This window comes from Aspergillus ruber (assembly GCF_000600275.1).
Source record: "Aspergillus ruber CBS 135680 unplaced genomic scaffold scaffold00002, whole genome shotgun sequence".
Lineage (NCBI taxonomy): Eukaryota > Fungi > Ascomycota > Eurotiomycetes > Eurotiales > Aspergillaceae > Aspergillus > Aspergillus ruber.
The window spans coordinates 319,703-339,573 of record NW_024467298.1 but is presented as its reverse complement, the minus strand read 5'-3'; the positions used below and the strand labels follow the sequence as shown (position 1 = coordinate 339,573).

The 19,871-nt window shown below is 49.7% G+C and overlaps 8 protein-coding genes across 8 annotated transcripts; 3 read left to right on the top strand and 5 right to left on the bottom strand.

Annotated features, from left to right (window-relative positions):
* Positions 1 to 1,361: 1,361 nt before the first annotated feature.
* EURHEDRAFT_408095 (F1F0 ATP synthase subunit g) lies at positions 1,362 to 2,777 on the top strand. Its single transcript, XM_040780742.1, has 3 exons — positions 1,362 to 1,851; positions 2,054 to 2,138; positions 2,210 to 2,777. Exons 1-3 carry the CDS (start codon positions 1,590 to 1,592, stop codon positions 2,448 to 2,450), a joined length of 588 nt encoding a protein of 195 aa, XP_040642573.1. The 5' UTR covers positions 1,362 to 1,589; the 3' UTR covers positions 2,451 to 2,777.
* A 305-nt stretch (positions 2,778 to 3,082) lies between these two features.
* rok1 (RNA-dependent ATPase ROK1) lies at positions 3,083 to 5,672 on the top strand. The gene has a single exon (XM_040780741.1). The coding sequence runs from the start codon at positions 3,155 to 3,157 to the stop codon at positions 5,339 to 5,341; it is 2,187 nt and encodes a 728-aa protein (XP_040642572.1). The 5' UTR covers positions 3,083 to 3,154; the 3' UTR covers positions 5,342 to 5,672.
* Positions 5,411 to 8,782, bottom strand: EURHEDRAFT_512198 (S-adenosylmethionine-dependent methyltransferase; the record flags this gene model as incomplete). Its single annotated transcript, XM_040786047.1, has 8 exons — positions 5,411 to 5,845; positions 5,905 to 6,095; positions 6,537 to 7,238; positions 7,298 to 7,555; positions 7,632 to 7,702; positions 7,953 to 8,350; positions 8,402 to 8,638; positions 8,693 to 8,782. 8 exons carry the CDS (start codon positions 8,780 to 8,782, stop codon positions 5,411 to 5,413), a joined length of 2,382 nt encoding a protein of 793 aa, XP_040642571.1.
* Positions 8,783 to 8,949: 167 nt separating this feature from the next.
* On the top strand, positions 8,950 to 11,459 carry EURHEDRAFT_408092 (mRNA-binding ribosome synthesis protein NOC2). Its single transcript, XM_040780740.1, has one exon. The coding sequence runs from the start codon at positions 9,014 to 9,016 to the stop codon at positions 11,378 to 11,380; it is 2,367 nt and encodes a 788-aa protein (XP_040642570.1). The 5' UTR covers positions 8,950 to 9,013; the 3' UTR covers positions 11,381 to 11,459.
* Positions 11,460 to 11,536: 77 nt separating this feature from the next.
* Positions 11,537 to 14,237, bottom strand: EURHEDRAFT_117975 (putative potassium transporter). Its single transcript, XM_040777705.1, has 3 exons — positions 13,895 to 14,237; positions 13,598 to 13,806; positions 11,537 to 13,541 (listed from the first exon to the last, which is right to left on the bottom strand). The coding sequence occupies exons 1-3, from the start codon at positions 13,899 to 13,901 to the stop codon at positions 11,694 to 11,696; spliced, it is 2,064 nt and encodes a 687-aa protein (XP_040642569.1). The 5' UTR covers positions 13,902 to 14,237; the 3' UTR covers positions 11,537 to 11,693.
* Positions 14,238 to 14,574: 337 nt separating this feature from the next.
* EURHEDRAFT_446469 (cyclic pyranopterin monophosphate synthase) lies at positions 14,575 to 15,123 on the bottom strand (the record flags this gene model as incomplete). Its single annotated transcript, XM_040783605.1, has 1 exon — positions 14,575 to 15,123. A coding segment is annotated over one exon (549 nt), but the record flags the coding sequence as incomplete, so codon positions are not given.
* Positions 15,124 to 15,253: 130 nt separating this feature from the next.
* Positions 15,254 to 16,954, bottom strand: EURHEDRAFT_408090 (molybdopterin cofactor biosynthetic protein). Its single transcript, XM_040780739.1, has one exon. The coding sequence runs from the start codon at positions 16,826 to 16,828 to the stop codon at positions 15,497 to 15,499; it is 1,332 nt and encodes a 443-aa protein (XP_040642567.1). The 5' UTR covers positions 16,829 to 16,954; the 3' UTR covers positions 15,254 to 15,496.
* A 51-nt stretch (positions 16,955 to 17,005) lies between these two features.
* EURHEDRAFT_408089 (ABC-F family ATP-binding cassette domain-containing protein) lies at positions 17,006 to 19,803 on the bottom strand. Its single transcript, XM_040780737.1, has 7 exons — positions 19,632 to 19,803; positions 19,360 to 19,564; positions 19,109 to 19,300; positions 18,862 to 19,054; positions 18,724 to 18,814; positions 17,579 to 18,673; positions 17,006 to 17,527 (listed from the first exon to the last, which is right to left on the bottom strand). Exons 1-7 carry the CDS (start codon positions 19,701 to 19,703, stop codon positions 17,156 to 17,158), a joined length of 2,220 nt encoding a protein of 739 aa, XP_040642566.1. The 5' UTR covers positions 19,704 to 19,803; the 3' UTR covers positions 17,006 to 17,155.
* Positions 19,804 to 19,871: the final 68 nt, after the last annotated feature.

Here is a 19,871-nt window from a genome sequence, read left to right as displayed (position 1 = left end):
GCATAATGATATAGCCAAGATTCAGAAGTATGCCGGTTGGCTCGGTTAAATGATAAGGCCCAAAGAGGCGAAGTAGCCATTTATCCCTGTCTATTATCCAGTTAATGTCCCAAAGGATTGATAGGGTTATTAGCTGCCTATTGCAGCTATCTACTCGAGCTGCCCCTGTATAGATTCTGCGTATTTTTGCCAAGTTTGCTTCACAGCTATAAAATAAGCCGGGTAAATTCTAGACCTATTCATATACAAAGCTACGATTCGGCATGATAGTGCTATGTTTCTTCCTTGACTTGTACGCTCTCAACGTGGTATTGTGGTTGGGGATGAAATGGAAAAGGATCTTGTACTCGCAAGATGTATCTCGTGACTTCAGTTAAGTACCCGACAGAATACAGAGCTCTCACTGCACATCACACAGCATGTCGTCTGACATGAGACATCCCGGAGGTTCTAGGCCACAGGCCCTTGGCTATCCCTGACATATCCCTATGGTAAGCAGCAGGCTTGACTGGGCGATCCCACAGAGAAATAATCCTGAATCAATGTTAATTCACGGCCAAATGAAGTACGCACATTAGTGGATAATGAAAATCAACCGGAAATAAATGTAGCATATTCATGGAACCTAGAACTAGCATACGAGCACAAGCATCCCTGACCCCAGAAGGGAAAGAGGCAACATTCAACGGAGCCAGATCGAGCTCGACGTAGATGTGGAAGTGGAAGTGGTGTCAGGAATCAGAATGATATCAAATTCTTCCGATTGGACATCATCTCCAGATATCACCTCTTAGATCTTTCCAGAAAAGTTTATTCAAACGTCGTCCAAAAAACCTGTATGTTGGTTTCGGGGACCTTGACGTTTGGGTTCATCACTTGCCGGCGCCCATGTTCCGGGAATAACTAACGAGATGCCATGCTTGAGAGATCCGGAAGAACCCTCCATCGGAAATATGATTGATATGTTCTCACTGCGTTGAGGAATGTTGCGTTCAACTTCCATGAAGCATCTCATCCATGTGCCTCTCAACCGGCTGCCTTGCTCCGATTCTCCATATGCGCGGACGGAATGTGTAATGGGGAGTAGTATTCTGGTTCTTGTCTGCTTGTAAATTAATGCTAGGTGGGAATTATACTGGGTTACAATAAGTAAATCCTACATGAATGTCAGTGGTTAAGTGTCTGGGTATCTTGGATGCCAGGTCTTCCGACAAGTTCCCTAGCGGCGGTTATGAATTTCAAGTCGGGCAGACTGTGCACCACGAATGATATCACCAATGCATGACAGACATTAGAGGCATCCAGCGTAAGATAAATAAAATTAATTGGACAAGCCCGTACCCCTGGGTAAAAATGGCTCAATAAAACTTCAGGATTGACTGCGGAAAGGTGAATGTCGGAAGTAAATCACGTGAACGGAGGCCTTTTCCCTGAACCTTCCGAACTCAAATCTCAATTTGTGGCTTCGAAGTTGCTGCGCGACGCTCTTGACCCAGACCCCATTGGACTCGATTGTCCTCCACCAGCGACTTCTTTTTCGTCTTCTCTTCCTTTTTCACCGTCCTTCCTTTCCCTAAGTCGCTTCAGTCATGCCCGCCACAGCGTCCCGTGCCGTTCTGCGGCAGTCGCAGTTCTTGACCCGGAGGACCGCGGTCAGACATGCCTCTTCTTCCTCCGAAGCTGCCTCCAAGGCTAGTGAAAAGGCCTCATCGGCCGCCTCGAAGGCTTCTCAGGGCCTCTCTCGCGTTTCCTCGTCGGCTGGCCCTGCCCTCTCGAACGCTGCTCAGGGTCTCGGTGGTGCTCTGAAGAAAGTTGGTGGAAGAACCGGAAAGGTCATTTCTTTTGTCGAGTGTAAGAGAAAGCCCTTCTCCCGCGAAATTCGGACTTTGCTTTTCTATCTGATGTGTTCTTTCAATGGTTGCAATGGCTCGCGGGGGGGGTTTGTTTTTGTCGCCCCTCGCTCCATTTGCCTCCTTGATGGGCCCATGCTCTACACTTATATACCACAATATTTCCAGTTGTACATGACTGACAGAACGCGATGTTGATTTAGCTATGATACCCCCTACGCTCTACTACTCGAGAGTTGGACTTGAGCTCGGCAAGCTGGTTTTCCGTGGCCAGAACATGACCCCTCCGTAAGGACCCCCGTCTATCAAGTGAACGTCGTGAAACCAAAGGCCCCCTGCTAACCCGTTTCCTCCAACAGCAATGTGGCTACCTTCCAGTCCTACTTCCAGCACCTCCTCAATGCCGCCCGCAACCCTTCGTCCAGCCCCCTCTCGTCGCAGAACATCCTGAACCGCATCCGCAGCGCCAACGCCAAGGAGATCGCACTTGCCGGTGTCACCGCCGCTGAGGTTCTTGGTTTCTTCACCGTCGGCGAGATCATCGGAAGATTGAACATTGTCGGCTACCGGGGGGAGGTTGCGCACGGAGAGCACCACTAGGTTTATAACACTACACTACACCCCAAGTCATGTCTGAACCATACTTCATATATTTCCCCGTTTTCCTTGCGTGCTTGTATTATTGTATGATAGACGATGGAATTTAACTGTTGTCTGAGGTAAAGATTTGTGTCTGTCTGGGAGTCTGGTTTTAAATCAGGCTTTTTCCGGGGTTGTGCGATTTCCGGACGTGGGGGAGGCTCTCCGGGCGAGCGCATCTTTGCACGAATCTTACTTGGATATGATTCTGTATACGCATAATATGAATAAAAGCATCTCTTCTCGTTATTCTCGTCCGAGTCTTTCATAGCGCAATGCATAGTAGCAATCTTGACTATAGGTACTGAGCACACTTAAATTAATGGGACTGTCAACCGTTATTAACGGGCCAGCCGTTATACAAGGCCATATTCTACCACCAATGCTGTATATAAATGGCAGTCAGTATTGTCCAATTCTAAATGGCTTCTGAATACCATCAGTATAAAAATTCTATACATCTTTTACTGCATTGGGAACCGACTTCATACAACACTGACAACCGGCGACTCTAATTGGTCCGTGCGCGGAACCGGCGCTGACTTTTTTATGTCCGACCTACCGACAACGCAAGTATCTTATCTTCCAGACAAGGACACCACTAACTGTCCAAAGTCTCCTTATATATTAAAAAGGGTCAATCTAACACGACCCGGCCTGTCACAATGGACGCATTCAAGCTCCTAACTAGGTCAACCAAGCTAAAGACCGGAGGCAGCGCAACTCCGTCTTTATCGCGCCTCCCATCAACAGGCAAAGCAGAGAACCCGCAGCTCTTCCGCAACGCAGAGGCCGAGAAGGTCCTGGAAGAAGCAAGGAACGGGAAAAAGAGGAAGAGGAATCAGGAGCAGGTGCCTGAGAAAGATGATGATGCGGAGTTGGACTTTTTCAGCGCGGGGAGTAAAAAGGCTTCTGCTGCTACTGTGGAAGAGCAGGCTGAGGAGGACTCTGAGAAGGAAGGGGATGATGGATCTAATGATGAGGAGGCGGATGATGGCATGGATGAGGTGCAGCGGAGGACTGTTTTGAATGCGCATAAGATCAAGGTCACGGATCTGCGCGACATTGAGGAACTTCAACCGCAGGTACAAAGGCAAAATGAGGAGCCGAAGAAGAAAAAAAAGAAGGCGAAGAAGGAGCAGGAAGCTGCTCCGGCTGCGCTGAGCAAGAAGGAACAGAAAAAGGCCCGCAGGCTGTTCCCGCAGCCTCTTGTTTCGTTCAAGGAATTGCGCTCGAGATATAAGATCTCGAGCAGGCTTGCAGAGAATATCGCGGAGCAGGGGTTTACTGTTCCTACCGAGGTTCAGCTGGGGAGTTTGCCGTTGTTGCTGGGTGAGCCTACGGTTTCTGAGCAGTCGAATGGAGAGAAGGTTGAACCTGATCTGTTGGTTGTTGCGCCGACAGGAAGTGGAAAGACCCTGGCGTTCTTGATTCCGGTAATCAACAAGATCGTTTTGCACCACCACCAGCAGCAAGATGAGCGCGGGATATTGTCACTCGTTATTGCACCCACAAAGGAGCTCGCGGGACAAATTGTGAACGAAGGAAGGAAATTAGTTGCGGGTACTGGTGTGAAGATCACCATGATGAAGAAGGGAATGCAGGTGGTGGAACACGGAGGCGATGACAACGAGAATGATGAGAACCTTTTGGACGAAGACAGCTCGGAATTTTCCGAGCCGGAAGATGACGATAAGCTCAGGAAGAGCAAGAACCAACGAAAAGCTCCTGTTACCAAAAGTGACATTCTGGTAACCACTCCATTGATGTTCGTTAATTCACTTTCGGCCAATGGGACGAAGCCCTTGGCTACCTTGCCTTTGGTGAGAAGTCTCGTTTTTGACGAGGCGGATGTCCTTCTGGATCCCTTGTTCCGCGAGCAGACCCTTAATATCTGGCGCGCCTGCACACATCCCGAGCTTCGAGTGAGCTTGTGGTCAGCGACTATGGGATCGAATGTTGAAGATCTTAGTAAATCGATAATCAAAGAACGGCGTGAGTCTGTCAGCAACATTAAGCCATCGCCATTGCTTCGTCTCGTCGTTGGTTTGAAGGACTCAGCTATCCCGAATATCCACCATAAGCTTATCTACGCTGCAACAGAACAAGGAAAGCTTCTGGGACTAAGACAGCTCCTGCATCCCGCCGCAGCCTCGGTTTCGGACGTACGCCTCCGTCCTCCATTCCTGATTTTCACACAAACCATTCCTCGAGCAGTTGCACTGCACTCCGAACTACAATACGATATCCCTACCGAGGCCGGCGGTTCCTCCCGTATCGCCGTCCTCCACTCCGACCTATCCGACAGCCAACGATCTGAAATTATGAAAGGCTTCCGTAAAGGCGAGATCTGGATCTTAGTCACAACCGACCTTCTAGCCCGAGGCGTCGACTTCCGCGGTATCAACGGCGTCGTCAATTACGATATCCCCAACTCCGCAGCAGTATATGTCCACCGCGTCGGACGGACCGGCCGGGCAGGAAGAGAAGGCGGCATCGCAGTAACCTACTACACGAAAGAAGACATCCCTTACGTCAAGAGCATCGCCAACATCATCGACGTCAGCGAGAAGCTTCGCGGAAAGGAAGGCGAGAAGTCCGTCCAGAAATGGCTGCTAGACGCGCTTCCGGACTTGAGCAAGAAGAATAAGCAAGAGTTGAAGAAACACGGTGTCAAAGCGAGACAGTCCTCGCTGAAGGCTGTTAAGGATGATAAGGAGCATCGGAGGACGAGAATCAGTACCAAGAGCGGTTTCGAAAGGCGACAGGAGAATAAGAAGAGGGACATTGTCAATGCCAGCCGCAACAGGAAAGCTAACGCCGCTAAGGATGCTGGAAGCGATGAAGATTAATTTACTTAGATTCCCCGTTTGTTCAATAGTCATTGGATATAGACAAAATTCTCTGTACAATAACAAAACCTATTCCATTAACCTCCTCCTTAATACTACCGGCGTAAACGCATTGTCCAACTTCTCCTGCTCTTCTAGAACTCCCTCCAACTCATCCCCATCTCTATCAAAATACACTCCCCACCCAGATCCATCCTCCTCCTCCACAGCCACAAATGCGCCCTTCTTATTCTCTAACATCACAGTCTTCTCATCATCTACCCAATCCCACGGCCCAACAACATGCTCGATACTCTGCGAGCGGTTCCCATATTTGAGTTCATGTGTGTCCTGGTCAACGTAGATCCAGCCCAATGCGGGAGGATTGCTGGAGATGGTAGTGACAAGGCCTAGCCCTCGTTTTCGATGCTTCGTTTCTTCGGTCTCCGGGTATTCGATGTAGAAGCATTCTGCCGTATGCGACTGCGACTGCGATGTCGAAGATTGTACATCATCTAAATAAACCTGCTCATATCTATTAGCTAACCCCTCAATTCCCTATATTACACATAACTCAACACTACCTTATTATCCCGTAATACAGCAATTCTCCCATTAACCTCACAATCCTCTTGTGTGTCACCCGTACATTCAGCATCGACATGGAACTTAGCCATGCGGCGCGCGTCATTTTTGCGCTCGTTGGCTTTGCGCTGTTCGCTGACGGCAATTGCTGTGCCTGTTACCGTTGGTATGGAGGCTATGGATAGGAGGCCTAAGACCATTTTGTTGTATATGTATGCGTTGGAGAGATCAATTGTTAGATTGGGTATTCGTAGGGTGTGTAGGTTATGGTGACGATGGCGTTGGGATGTAAGGTTAGGGTATCACGTGGAAGATCGTATGGTATGGTGTTATGGTATATCTATTGAATGGACAATGAGATTGATATAGGAAAGAATTTGACAGTTACTGGAACCAGATGGAGGCATTTCATGGATGCGAAAGGACCAATGTCGTCATAGGCGGCTGGCCGCGCATGAATTGAGTGTTTTCTTTTCTATACATATTTCGATCCTTCTGGTCTTGTTGATAAATCTAAAGAGCTTGAAATTAAAGCTTTGTTATCTATACAAATCGTCTATCATCTATTTTCGTCACTTCGTTGGTCTGAACGTCAAGGACTGCTAAGCCCATCCCCAAACAGACCACCAACACCGGACCGCAACTGCTGACCCATCTGCCGTCTCCCAGTCATCATAACCAATCTCCTCTCCTTCCTCTACCACTATCAGACCAAGCTTTCCCAATCGGTGCCGGAGTTCCTCTACTTGCGGCAAGTACGCGTCACGGAATGGCATCTCGAGTACCACACGCGCGTTAGAACCACGACTCAACCAGTGCGTAATAGCATTAACAAGCAGTTTCGGATGACTCGGCGAGTATAGCGAGTCGGCAGCCAGGATAATATCATACTGTTCCTCTGGGGTGGGGTATGGATCGGGGACGATAGACCAGTCCAGGATACCCGTTGTCACTGTTGCTCCTGTGCTATTGAGCAGTTCCACGTTCAGAGCGGCATTGTGTGCGAGGTTGGGAACAATTGGTGGGAGGTCTGTCAAGTGGATTGTCGCCGAATTTCCCCGGAGGGCTGCAAATGAAAGACCTACAAGCCCGGTCCCTGCCCCCAGTTCTAGCGCTCGAAGCTTGCCTTCGGTGTGTGGAGTTGTCGTTGTAGATGGTACAAGCTGAGGCGCGGTGTCGAGGACTGTGAGGAGGCGGTGGGATAGGAGATAGGAGGAAACCCAGGTCTTCATGCCCAGGTTGTCAGCGGTGAGTGATGGCTCGTGGAGGGTCAGCGTGAAGTGATCGCCTCCTGCCGTAGGCACTGTGAAGACTCGAGACATAGCTGGCATGGCTGGAGATATCCGAAGTCAGAACCCCCCTAGGTCACCCAAACCCGGGAAATTCACGTACCAGTCCGACCGCAACGCTCGCTAAGACGAGCGGAGGCGGCATCCCATACAGCATCTCGGAGTGCGTCGGTTTCAAGCCATGAGAGTGAACTGGAGATAATCGAGGTCAGATAGCGCGTTACTCCGGTCGGCTGGACAGACGGAGTCTTTGTCGTTTCGGCGTCTGTGCTGAAAGATCGTGGTTTTATCGCTAGAAGGTCAATGGCTTTCATCAACTCAGTTCCTGACGGTTGGGTATAGATTTGAGGCAGGTCGAGCACTAGATTCGGGAGGTTTATCAGCTCACTACTCCGCATCGCCGCTCCGATACACATAAAAGTGGGTAGAGATCCTACCGTGAAGTGGCTCCTCGGGGTCCCTGCTAATCATTTTGTGTTTCTGTGTTGAAGATTGGGATCGATATGCGCTATACAATTAATGGATAAAAGTCTGTCGGTATTCAGACAAAATCGCGAATGTGGCAAAGAAAATCGGAAATCTCGCGATGCCGCCGAGAAAAAATCGCATCTGCCAAAAGAGGAAAAGCTGGTTCGGGAATTGCTCCGGCCCGATACCGTGAGAATAATAGCAGAAAAGCAGCCAACACCAACGCCATGCCCAAGACTCCAGTTTACAGATATGAACTAGTATGATTCGTGTGCTTCGTTTAGCCCAACGTTGCCTTGAAGCCTTGATATGCCGATTCAATGTCAAACGACAGCTCTCTCGCCTGTTCCTCACCGAGTTCCTCTGTCGCCCGCATTTGGTTCAGTGTAATTAGCCACTGGATTATCTTGCCCCGATTCTCAAAGTCTGCATCCGTCACTTTGTTCACTGATTGGATGACTTCGGAGAGCAGCGGGTGGAGTGCGTCTTTCGAGACCATGTTCAGCTTCAATGCGTCTAGGAAGGTGATAAAGTTCTCCGTTGCAGTCAAGATCAGGCTGCCAGATGCGCCGCCTACAGGACCAGACATGGCAGCGCCAATGGGTGCCGTAGGGGCAGTGTGGGTGGCTTGCTCGACTGTCGCGGGGAGACCGATTCGGAGGCGTTCAGTGGCACGCGGGCATTCTAACTAGATGGATGTCAGCCAAACGCATTTTTTCAATAAGAACTTGAATATTACCTCCCACATGCGCTTGAAAGTCTCAAGATCGACAAACTCCCTTGCGACAGCATCATCGCTGAGACTGGACTTGTACTGCTTCAATAACCGGGTACACGTCTCGGTATACTCCGTCTCAGTGACCGCATCTTTGATGTAAGCCTTTTCCAAGCCATCCAAGGTCACGATAATGCTGTAAATCTCCGCCAACGACTCGTAGAGATCTCGCTCCGCCGAGCTAGTAGCTAGTTTTACTTCCTGGCGTGGCAGTTAGCCCGCGATGCCGCAAAGCAAACTACCAGAACGGAATACCTCATCGAGATTGATGGAAGCTGTCAACGATGGATTGGGGGTATAACTGTATGGCGTAGGCGCATAGGCGAGAGGCCGTTGAGCATACATGGCCACAAGGGAGAAGATCGAGAAGCTGTTGTACCCCGACATGCTACTGTCGAGTGTCATTGTATGGCCCGAGCGGAGGGGGGAAGGCGGTAACCCGATTGGGATTTTCTGCCGCGAAATGCTCTCCGAATTTTTTTTCTTTTCTCTTTTTTCTTTCCGGCGACGAATCCCATTCCTCCATCGATTTTCCAAATTGCAAGTTTGCTTTTTGGTTGAAGGAATTTTGTCACAATGGTTCAGAAAAAGGCCACGAAGAGGTTCGAGAAGAAGCATCTCAAGGATACTCTCGAACGGCGCAAGTCGTCCGCGAAAATCAAGCAGCGACACCACCAGAATGATAAACGCAAGGCCGATAATGCCAAACAACGTGCCGAAAACGAAAATGCCGCCGAGGATGAGCCAGAGCAGGCCAAGAAGGCAAATGCCTTTGCGGAAATGAACGTTGATGACTTCTTTTCGGGCGGTTTCGATATCGCGAATGCCGATGCGGATCAGTCGAAGCCTAGCAAGAAGGGTGTTTCGCCGAAGATTGGGAAGCGCAAGCGATCTGAAGGCCAAGAGCAGGCCGACGAGGCTTCCGAGGGCTCGGGTGAAGAGGAAGATGCGCAGAGCGACGACAATGCCTCGCAGGCTAGCGGCCCAGACGGCTTCGGAGAACACAAGGACCAATTGGAAGCATTGAAGGAAAAGGACCCGGAATTCTATAAATACCTAAAGGAGAATGACGCAGAATTGCTCGACTTTGGTGACCACGACGACCTGTCTGAAGTTGACGCGCTAAGCGAGGGAGAAGAAGAGGAAGGGCCGGCCAAGAAGAAAAAGAAGGGCAAGAAGGACGAGGATAAAGATGAGGAGATGGTGGACAATACACTTAACATTGCAGCTGTGAAGAAGTGGCAGAAATTGATGGAAGAGCAACATTCGATCAGAGCCATGCGGCAGGCCGTGCTCGCTTTCCGGTGTGCAGCATACCTCAACGAAGCGGACCAAGAGGAGATGAAGTACTCGATCCGCGACTCGAATGTGTATCACCAGGTTCTCGTTACTGCGCTTAACATGGTTCCCCGGGTCTTAGCTCATCATCTCCCAATCAAGGAGACTGGTTCCGGGAAAATCAAGCTGTCTCTTGAAACCAAGAAGTTCAAGACGCTCACACCTCTCATAAAATCGCACACGGCGTCCGTTCATCAGCTGCTTACCAACTTGTCCGATCCGCAGACGTTGAAGTTGACACTTTCGTCCATCGAGCCAATGCTTCCATACCTTCTCCAGTTCAGAAAGCTGCTCAAGACCCTAATCAAGATCGTTGTCGGGATCTGGGCCGATGTCTCCACCACGGAAGCAACCCGTATTGTCGCATTCCTCCTGCTGCGTCGGTTAATGGTCATCGGAGATGCAGGGATTAAGGAGACAGTTCTCAAGGCGTCGTACGAAGGCGTGGTCAAGGGCAGCCGCAACACAACCATCCACACCCTCGCGGGCATTAACCTGATGAAGAACTCGGCAACCGAACTCTGGGGCATCGATCAAAACGTCTCCTACACAACGGGCTTCAACTTCATCCGCCAACTCGCCATCCACCTCCGCAGCAGCATCACCAACACAACCAAGGAATCCTACAAAGCAGTCTACAACTGGCAATACATCCACTCCCTTGACTTCTGGTCCCGCGTCCTCTCTCAACATTGTGACGGCCTCGTCGAAGCCCAAGTCGGCAAACAATCCGCCCTCCGCCCCCTCATCTACCCCGTTGTCCAAATCACCATCGGAGCAATGCGTCTCATCCCAACAGCCCAGTACTTCCCCCTTCGCTTCCAACTCACCCGCGCCCTCCTCCGCCTCTCCCGCTCCACGGGCACCTACATCCCCCTCGCCCCCTCCCTTTTGGAAGTCCTCAACCTCGCCGAGATGCGTAAACCCCCGAAATCAAGCACTCTCAAACCCCTCGATTTCAACACCACCATCCGCGCCCCGAAATCCTACCTCCGCACGCGCACCTACCAAGACGGTGTCGGCGAGCAACTCGCCGAACTACTATCGGAGTTCTTCGTCCTGTGGACCAAACACATCGCGTTCCCAGAACTCTCCGTCCCTGTCGTCGTCATGCTCAAACGCTGGCTGAAACAGGCCTCGGCGCGGCAAGGCGGTAACAAGAACTCGAAGATCAACCAGATGGTGCTGCTTCTTGTGCAGAAGGTCGAGGCGAACGCGCGGTGGGTCGAGGAGCGTCGATTGAACGTTACTTATACACCCCGGAATCGCGCGGAGGTCGAGACTTTCCTCAGGGATATTAGCTGGGAAGCAACACCCTTGGGCGCATTCGTGAAGAATCAGCGGAAGTTGCGCGAGGAGCGCGCTGCTGTTCTTGAGGAGGGGAGACGCGAGGAAGAGAAGCGGAGGAAGCAGGAGAAAGAGGAGAAGGATGTGCCTATGGAGGATGGGTTTGGTCCTAGTGATGATGATAGCGAAGAGGGTGAGAATGAGGGTGACGCTTCTGATGGCGATGAAAATGAGGAGAGTGAGGAGGAGAATGAAGGGGAGCTGGAAGATGAGAGTGAGGATGAAGAAGAAATGGAGGATGAGATGGAAGAGGAGTAGAATATTGCTGTTTTATGTCGAATCTGTAATTATTGGGATACACTACCCTTTTTATTTCTATGTACTGGTGTCAATACAAAAGTTAAGATTGAAGCTTTCTCGTGCAGTTTACACCGGAGGAGATGTAAACCAGAACGCAACTTTTATTCACAGCTGAGCATATTCTAGGCTAATATATGAGTAGCGAAGCAATGCTGCTAAGAAATCAATGTCTAGCACAAAGCAAATGAAAATAAGCAATAAAAACAAAATTGATACACTTCATCAACGACCAACTACACCCAAGCAACATGTTATCTTCGTATGCTGAAGGTTAAACCGCCCCCATAGGCATCTTATCCATCCCATAAGTACGTGTCTGCTCCCGCCTCAACGCAGCATCCTCCTCCTCTGCATAAGCTAACGACTCACTAGGCAACATAACTGCCCGATCAATTGCAACAGGAAGGCCCCTATGCCGTCCTCTTAAAGTAACAGCAGCCAAAATCAACTTGCTGATCGTGTGCCAGGAGCCACAGAACGACGAGTTCCTGCCGGGATACCCAACACTAACTCCCACACAGCCGTATGCCGAGACAACTTCGAATATGATGTTGAAGGTCGAGTAGCCAACCGGGTCTTTTTGGAAGTGTGGGGATTCGGCAATGGCGATGAATAGGACTGCCATGGCGATCCACCAGATGTCGTGGCTCAGTTGGGAGCGGAGTTGCTGGTGGATGAAGTAGCTGCGGGATCCTTCGATGGTGGTCGGGTCTTGTCGACCGAGGATGTGGTGCCTGAAGAGACTGACGAAGAAATTCGGGTACTTGGAATTGGTTTCTTCCACTAATTCATCGTGGGAGTAAATGCCCAAAGAACGCTCTTCATAGACGTTCGTGTTTCTCATCGTCAGCAGCACCGGAAATGCTGAAACATACATCATGAGAACATATAGAACGAGCAAGCCCTGACGAAGGCCAGAGATGGTCACCACATAGAACCCTCCAGCTCGTACGGCTAGAGCCTGGAATAGACCGTCCAAGACGCGGTATCCCGTCGGCAAGCTCTCAATTTCCTGGTTTCCGATGGCTAGGAGCTCAAAAAACGCCCAATCAATTCCATTCAGAATGATGATACTCGCCATCAGATACCACGTGTGGCGTGCAGGGAACAAGTTCGTATAGACTCTTCTAGGATGGTCCAGGATGAAATCTAGCGTGATCCTCCACGAGTTCCATGACGGCCGATCTGGCATCAAACGCCTCATACTCCAGACAATGAACCGCAAGAAACACGGGTAAAGGGTGTTTCCGGCAAGAATCAGCATACCCATTGTCACAAGTGGATATGTGTTCGTCTGTAAGGCTGTCATGTTTGCGTCCAAAAGGGACATGCCACTGTTCACGAATGCAGAAACAGCAAAGAAAGCACCCGTCCAGAAGGGCGACAGCCCATTGCTGCGTGAGATCTCGGGATGGTTTGCTTCTAACCAACCGCCCATGCCCACAATACCGAAGATCAAGAAACTTAGCCAGTAGATCGGAACAATGACCGACAAGAAAGAGACTGCTTTGTACTCAACGCCTCCGAGCTTGTCCCGTTCGGCAGGAGTAAGGCCATGGAATGATGAATTCCTCGACACAGAACCCTTGGAAGTAAAATATTTGTGTGTTCCCCGGAGGATACCCTTCAGTCCGCCAAATTTCTCTTCTTCATAAAGCGGCAGGTTGGGCGTGACATCTCTAGGGTGGTTGTTCAAATCCAGTCGAGCCCCGACTCCGACCATCGGAAACACACGATGGGCATGGTGGTTGTGATGAGACCTCCTTGCGCCAATAGTAAGTTGGTCATCATCAGCCCATCGAATACGGTCATCATTGTCCTGGTAAGACGGAGCCTCCGCAAGCACAGGCTGAGCAGTCACATTTGCCTTATTTCCGTCTTTACTGGCTGATCCGTCTTTATCATCTTCCATATTAACTGAGGCTTCTTGGACGCGAAGATCTGATGTGCGTCTGGCTAGCCATTGAAACGCAGGATTCTTGGAAATCCCTTCGAATTTAGAATGGAAGGCCCGGTTCCGAACAAATAGAACCGTGATTGAAATAAGGATGGCATGCCCCAGCATAAGAAGTGCAAACAAGATGGACTGCTGAAAGGAATTCAATGAAGATAGATCGACCTGAAACACATCAGTGATCCGTATTTGAAAACACCGGGGATTTTATTGGAACATACAGTATTCAACCCAGCACCCGTCATGGCACTGACACACATAAACAAGCAGTCGACATAAGCCACACTGCGCGCGGGTGTCGACGAGCCCCAGAAAATAGCACTGCAGGCCAACGGCGTGAGAATAAAGTAGGCATAATGGAGCACGATAAAGTTACATGGCGGAAGGACTGCCATGATGAAGCGACCAAGCGGTCGTCGCCATTCGCGAACTATACATGCATATTAGCTTCGACCAACAATTGAAACAACAACACATAAACGAAAAATAATCAGAAAAGGAAAACGGAAAGTACGCACGGATCATCCTGGCGACACACAAAAAAAATTCTCTCCTCGTTCCTTTCCAACAAAATACAGGGGATCACCCCCGAATGCTCTTGCTGGTTGGTTGGACAGAAAGCCCTGCAGCTGCAGCATAAATCCGCAACGAACAAGCTCAAACGTTATTTCAAGAAGGCCTAATAAGACCACTCAACAGTAGTATCCTTAAATGTGTAGCGCACACCGCTACCCACAACACCAGACTCTGAACTTTCGATGAATTTTTAATCTAGTAGTACCACAAGTCATTGTATTGTTTCGAGGGTAAAGCGTCAGATTGATGCGAGGTTTAGCGATTCGACACGAGAGGAATGCCTGGCCTAAAAGTCGTGATATGGTTGAGATGATGAGGGACGATATTATGCGGTAATTCAATTCTGCAGCGGCGAGATTCGCGGCGAGGGATAAATCAATTGAATATGATGGATTCGCGGATTTTATCATAATAACTGGAGGGGAGCGTGTGTTATTCCATTTCAACGGTCTTCTAACAGTGAATATTTTCTGAATTGGACACGAATGATGGAAGTGAGAAAAGGAGAATGCTGACCGTTGGCGAGAAAGACTTGAACCGGGCCGAATCCACCATCCGGCTTGGCACTCGGTAGGGCTGACCATAGCTACTCTATATCGACTATGCAAAACAAACATGTACTCTAATGGCCAATCTCTCGCTCTCGCACCCAATGTCCGCTCTTCCCCCCCTTTTTTTCCTCCAGTTGCACTCCTCGAATGACCATCCCCTTATCCACGGCTTTGAGCATGTCGTACACCGTCAAAGCAGCTCCCATTGTCGCTGTCATAGCTTCCATCTCAACTCCTGTGCGGCCTAGACAGCCAACAGTTGCCTTCACAGACATGGCACCGTACTTCATCGCATCGTCACCATTTGTCGTCGGCTGAAGCAGCTTCACGTCCACTTCAACGCCCGTGATCCCGATGCCCGGGTGACAAAGCGGGACCACATCCGGAGTTCGTTTAGCAGCCATGATTCCCGCAATACGAGCGACACTATACACATCACCCTTGTGCGTGCCTTGCCCCTCTCGGAGAAGTTCCCATGGGCGTAAGTTGGAGAAATAGACCAGGCCGGTGGCGGTGGCTTGCCGCGGAGTGACTGCTTTCTGGCTGATTTGGGTCATGTGGACGTTCTGGGAAGGGGTTAGATGCGGGAGGTCTGGGTCGGAGACTGTTGGGAGAGCTGATTCGGCTTCGGCTTTCTCCTTGCGGTCTGCATTAGTGGGGAACCTTGCGTGTCCTTCAGCAACATTGGTACTACGCTGATGGTAGAATCGGGCTTGACCTGCGTATGATACACTGGACGGAAGAATGTGTGCTGGGATATGTGACCACGGGTTATTTCTCGAAGGTGTTGCCAATTGAATCCGATATCTTGTCGATTTATTATCTAATGTCCTCCATCAGCCTTATCCAACAAAACAATGTGCTATATACAAGTCAAAGCTGGACGTCCCGCTTGTACTGCAAAGAAAACAAAATCACAGCAAATGCTTGCATGTAGTCATGATTCATAACATTCCCCCGATGCATATATATATAAAGGATGAAAGGATACGCCTACCCACCAATAAGTATCATGGGCCGATTCTTCATATTTTCCAGTTCTCCTATGCCAGCATGCTTCGCCTTCTTGCGTTTCACTGCCATACCGATGATGTCGAGAAGTTCACGTTCTCGGGGGTTGACAAGGTCACCACTATCGCTGGCTCGTGCCGCTGTCTGCACGGTGTTGAGTAACTGTAGCTCTTTTAATGCTGCTTCATCGATCGGTTCGCCATTGTTCGCCTTCCGAACAACGTCACGCAAGGAGACCTCAGAATCCCCAAATAGACACACCTTCAGATTCCCATCGCTGGTGATGCGCAGCCGGTTGCAGGTTCCACAGAAGTTATGGGTCATGCTAGTAATGAATCCAACTCGGCCCTGGAAGCCAGGTACTTGATATGTCTTACTTGTGTCGTTCTTGTGATCAGTCACCTTTTCCAGATCAGGGTATTTCTCCCGGATGACCGCTAGCATCTCCTGATAAGAGAACATCTTTCCTTCACTCCACTTGTTGCCGTCGAACGGCATATACTCTATAAAACGGGTTTCAATGGAATTGTCACGTCCCATTTCAACGAACGGGACGATCTCCCGGTCATTGAGGCCTCGCATGACAACGCAGTTTATCTTCAGCTTAATCCCTGCACCCATTTTGTTCATCTCTAAGACCCGATTAATGCTTTTCAGCACGGCATCAAACCCCTTTCGCCTGGTCATAATCTGGTATTGTAACGGGTCGAGTGTATCTAGACTGAGGTTTATCCCTGTCAACCCCGCCTCAACCATAGGATCGAGTTTCCGATGCAGTGAAATCCCGTTCGTCGTCAAACACAGCTCCCGTAATCCATTTGGTCGTAAGTTTCCAATTGATTGCATCAAAGGGACGATGTCTTTCCGGACCGTTGGTTCCCCGCCCGTCAATCGGATCTTGGTCACGCCCTGCGAGACGAAAAGCGACGAGAGGTAAACAATCTCCGGTGATGTAAGAAGACGAGGCTGAGGAGAGAGCTCTATACCCTCCTCGGGCATACAATAGAGGCACCGTAGATTGCATCGCTCCGTAACACTTATCCGTAGATAATCATGCTGGCGGTTGAATGTGTCTGTCAGGAACTCGGAAAACGGTTTCGCAGATCGCAGGGCAGACCATCTCGAGGGCGAGGACTTCTCTGGAGAAGGAGTAGCAGGGTAAGCAAGTGATGACTGGATCTCATCGTTCGGTTGAGCCGTCGCTGCTGTCACATTCGTGCTATGTCGCCGATGATGTGGTCGGACAGCGATCCGGGCAAGGGACGCAAGCGATGGTGATAAGGCGCCCCGCCGGCGCAATAGACACTCAGCCATTCTCAACGGAAAAGATGCTATTTAGTATCCAACAGAAGTGAGGACGCATGACACTCCGCAGAGGGTATGGATCTAGGGTAGGATAAGAAACGAATTTAGCGAATGGTAATCATCGTGATGCACCTTAGTAACGGTAGTAGTTCTTATCAGGATAACTGGGCTCCGCGGAGTCGCCGCCATCGGCATGGGCCGGATAATCTTGTTTCCGTTATCTTTTCCATTTCGGACATCCTAGACCTGGTTATTTCTCCATGATATTTACTTTACGTCTGAGGATTCGGAACTATCAGGGACAACCAATAGTGAGCTTCAATTAAGGGTCCAGCACTATCCCAGTGCCGGAAGCATCTTCTGGACTCGTTTCACGAGGCTCTTCTCGAACTGTTCTACACCATCCTGCTGCTCGTGGAGTTTTCCAGCTTTCATAACATACACAGTTCGTCGCCTGTCCTGCGATTCCTCTTGCCTATCATCAACACCTTCAAAATTATCATCCAGGATGTTCTCTTCATCTCGCTTCCCTTCAATCACCGATCGAACGAGGAAACGATCATGTGATATCAACAAGATTGCGCCGTTAAACGAGGAGAGCGCTGATGCGAGTGCAGTCACTGTGTGGAAGTCCAAGTGGGTCGTGATTTCGTCCAGTATGAGCAAGTGTGGTGAGTTCCATACGACCTTGGCTAAGGCCAAACGGACCTGGTAATTCAGTCAGTACTTTGCAGAGAAGCAGAGCGTAAGGGTTCGTACCAGCTGGCCACCTGATAGCCGGGATATCGGTACATCAGAAACAATCCGGCCCTGAAGGCCCATAGATGAGAGCAAACCTCTGATCTCTCCTTCGTTAAACGCACCATCAACCTCCTTTGTCATCAATCCTAAAGCAGTTAGACCAGGATCAGCTTGGCCTTGTTCCTGAAGCTCGTCAATCGAATGCTGTGCGTAGTAGCCAAATTTGAGTCTCGAATGGGTCGCCAATTTCCCTTTTGTCGGCAACGTCCTACCTGCCAAAAGACGGACCAGTGTCGATTTCCCAGAGCCGTTAAGACCCATGATACCGACCCGATCCCCCATGTGCATAACAAAGTCAATGCCATTTAGAACAGGGGCTTCATCATTCTTGTATCTGAAGAGGACCCCTTCCAGAGATATCAACGGACCTGGGAACCGTAGTTCACTAGCATCGGGGAGCTTCATCGACGCGCCTCGTTCATCTGCTGGGACCTCGATTTCCGCACGGGCATTCAGGTGCCAGCCTACAAGGTCTCTGTTCAGCTTGAACCGTCCTCCATTATGGCTCACTTGGATGCCCATCCGGTCATCCACTTTCTTCTGGCGCGATTTGGCCTGTCGCAGCTTATTGTCGTCGTTTGTTTTCTTGCCGACTTTGATGTTCTCACGAATGGTCGCTTCCATGTGAGCTACCTGGCGCTCTTGTGCTTCCTTCATGCGTCCCCAATAGAGTTTCTGTTCTTCGAAATCTCTCTCGTAGGCAGACAGGTTTCCGCGGAAGTAGATGAGCTTCTGATCTTTCAGTATCATGATCTCTTCGCAAACTGCATTGATGAAGTCTCTGTCGTGAGAGACAAGGACTACTGTGGTTTCTGACGACTCGCGTAGCTGTTGAAGGTAGTTCTGAAGCCAGACGACGCCCAAAAGATCCAGGAAGTTGGTTGGTTCGTCGAGAATCATGACTTCTGGATTCTGGATCAGTACGCTAGCCAGCATGCAGCGCATGCGCCAGCCACCAGATAAATCCAAAAATGACTTTGTGAACCAAGATTCCTTGAACCCTAAGCCGATGAGAATCTGACGGGCTTGTTGTTCGATGTCGACCAGTTTCATCTACCTCGGTGTATTAGCTACCGGTTTTTCACATCAAAAGTTGAGCATACAGCTTCAAATTGAGATTGGAGGTCTTGCAGTGTGTCCACCGCAGCCTGTGTATCCGCCTTGATTGCATCGGCGTCGAGTTCCTGCTTCAGTCTAAAGAAATCAGAATACACCTCCGACAAATTGACCAAGAGACTTACAACTCCTTCGAGGCTTGAACCTTTTCTTCGACGACCTTCAAATCCTTGCGCGCCTGTAGTCCTCTTGCTCCACTTTTCAAACTTGCATTCTTCTGGGCCAAAAACAGTTGACTCGAGAGTTTCTCGTGACGAATCGTACGAATTGCGCGGACCGGTTGGGACGGGTCATCGGTGTCGAAACTTTTTGATAAGACTTGAAGATAGGATATAGTTAGTATGGATATGACAAAATGAGACTGAAACTTACACTCCATCGTTCGTATCACCTCATTCCTGGAAGTATCACTCCCCATCACTCTCTCCAGCACAGTTGCACGTTGCTCTCCGCTTCCCGGATTCAGATTCCCATTAGTATCGGCATCGGTCTGCTGCAGAATAGCAATGCGAGTCGCATGAGGTATACCAGGGACTAGCTTGTCCGCCATGGCCCGTAGAAGAGCTGTCAAGTAAATCCATAATTAGCAATGTAACGGACTAGCAATGTGCAGGACCTCTTACTGGATTTCCCGGTGCCATTTCGTCCAAGGAAGCCGTAATGAACTCCCGGCTTCAAACGCAGATGAGCATCCACAATGAGCTCCCTAGCTTCAGCCTTGGCTCTTGATTTGCCCTTGGGCTTGGATGGTTTGGATGAAGTTTCTGTTGAGGTATCGTTTGTGTCTGGGGTAGCTATTACCGAGACATTGAGTCCGTCGACATCTATCTGAAAGTCGTGATGTTAGCAGGGCAAGCAGAGATAAAGAGATATATTGATTTAAGAATCGGCTTACTTCCTGTGAAGGATTGTTATCGAGAGGATGGAAGCGCGTTTGCTTGCAAGTTGCAAGGATAGGCGGGACCATGGCATCAATTAGTGCCAATTAGAAATTAAATTGAATTCCTCCTGTTAAGCAATAGAGGAGAGAATATGTAGGGCCAAGAGATCTAGGACTTGTGTAGAAACAGCTCTATATAACAAACACCCTGCATCCGAGGATCACCCCAGGGGAATAGCAACTCCGGAAATAGCC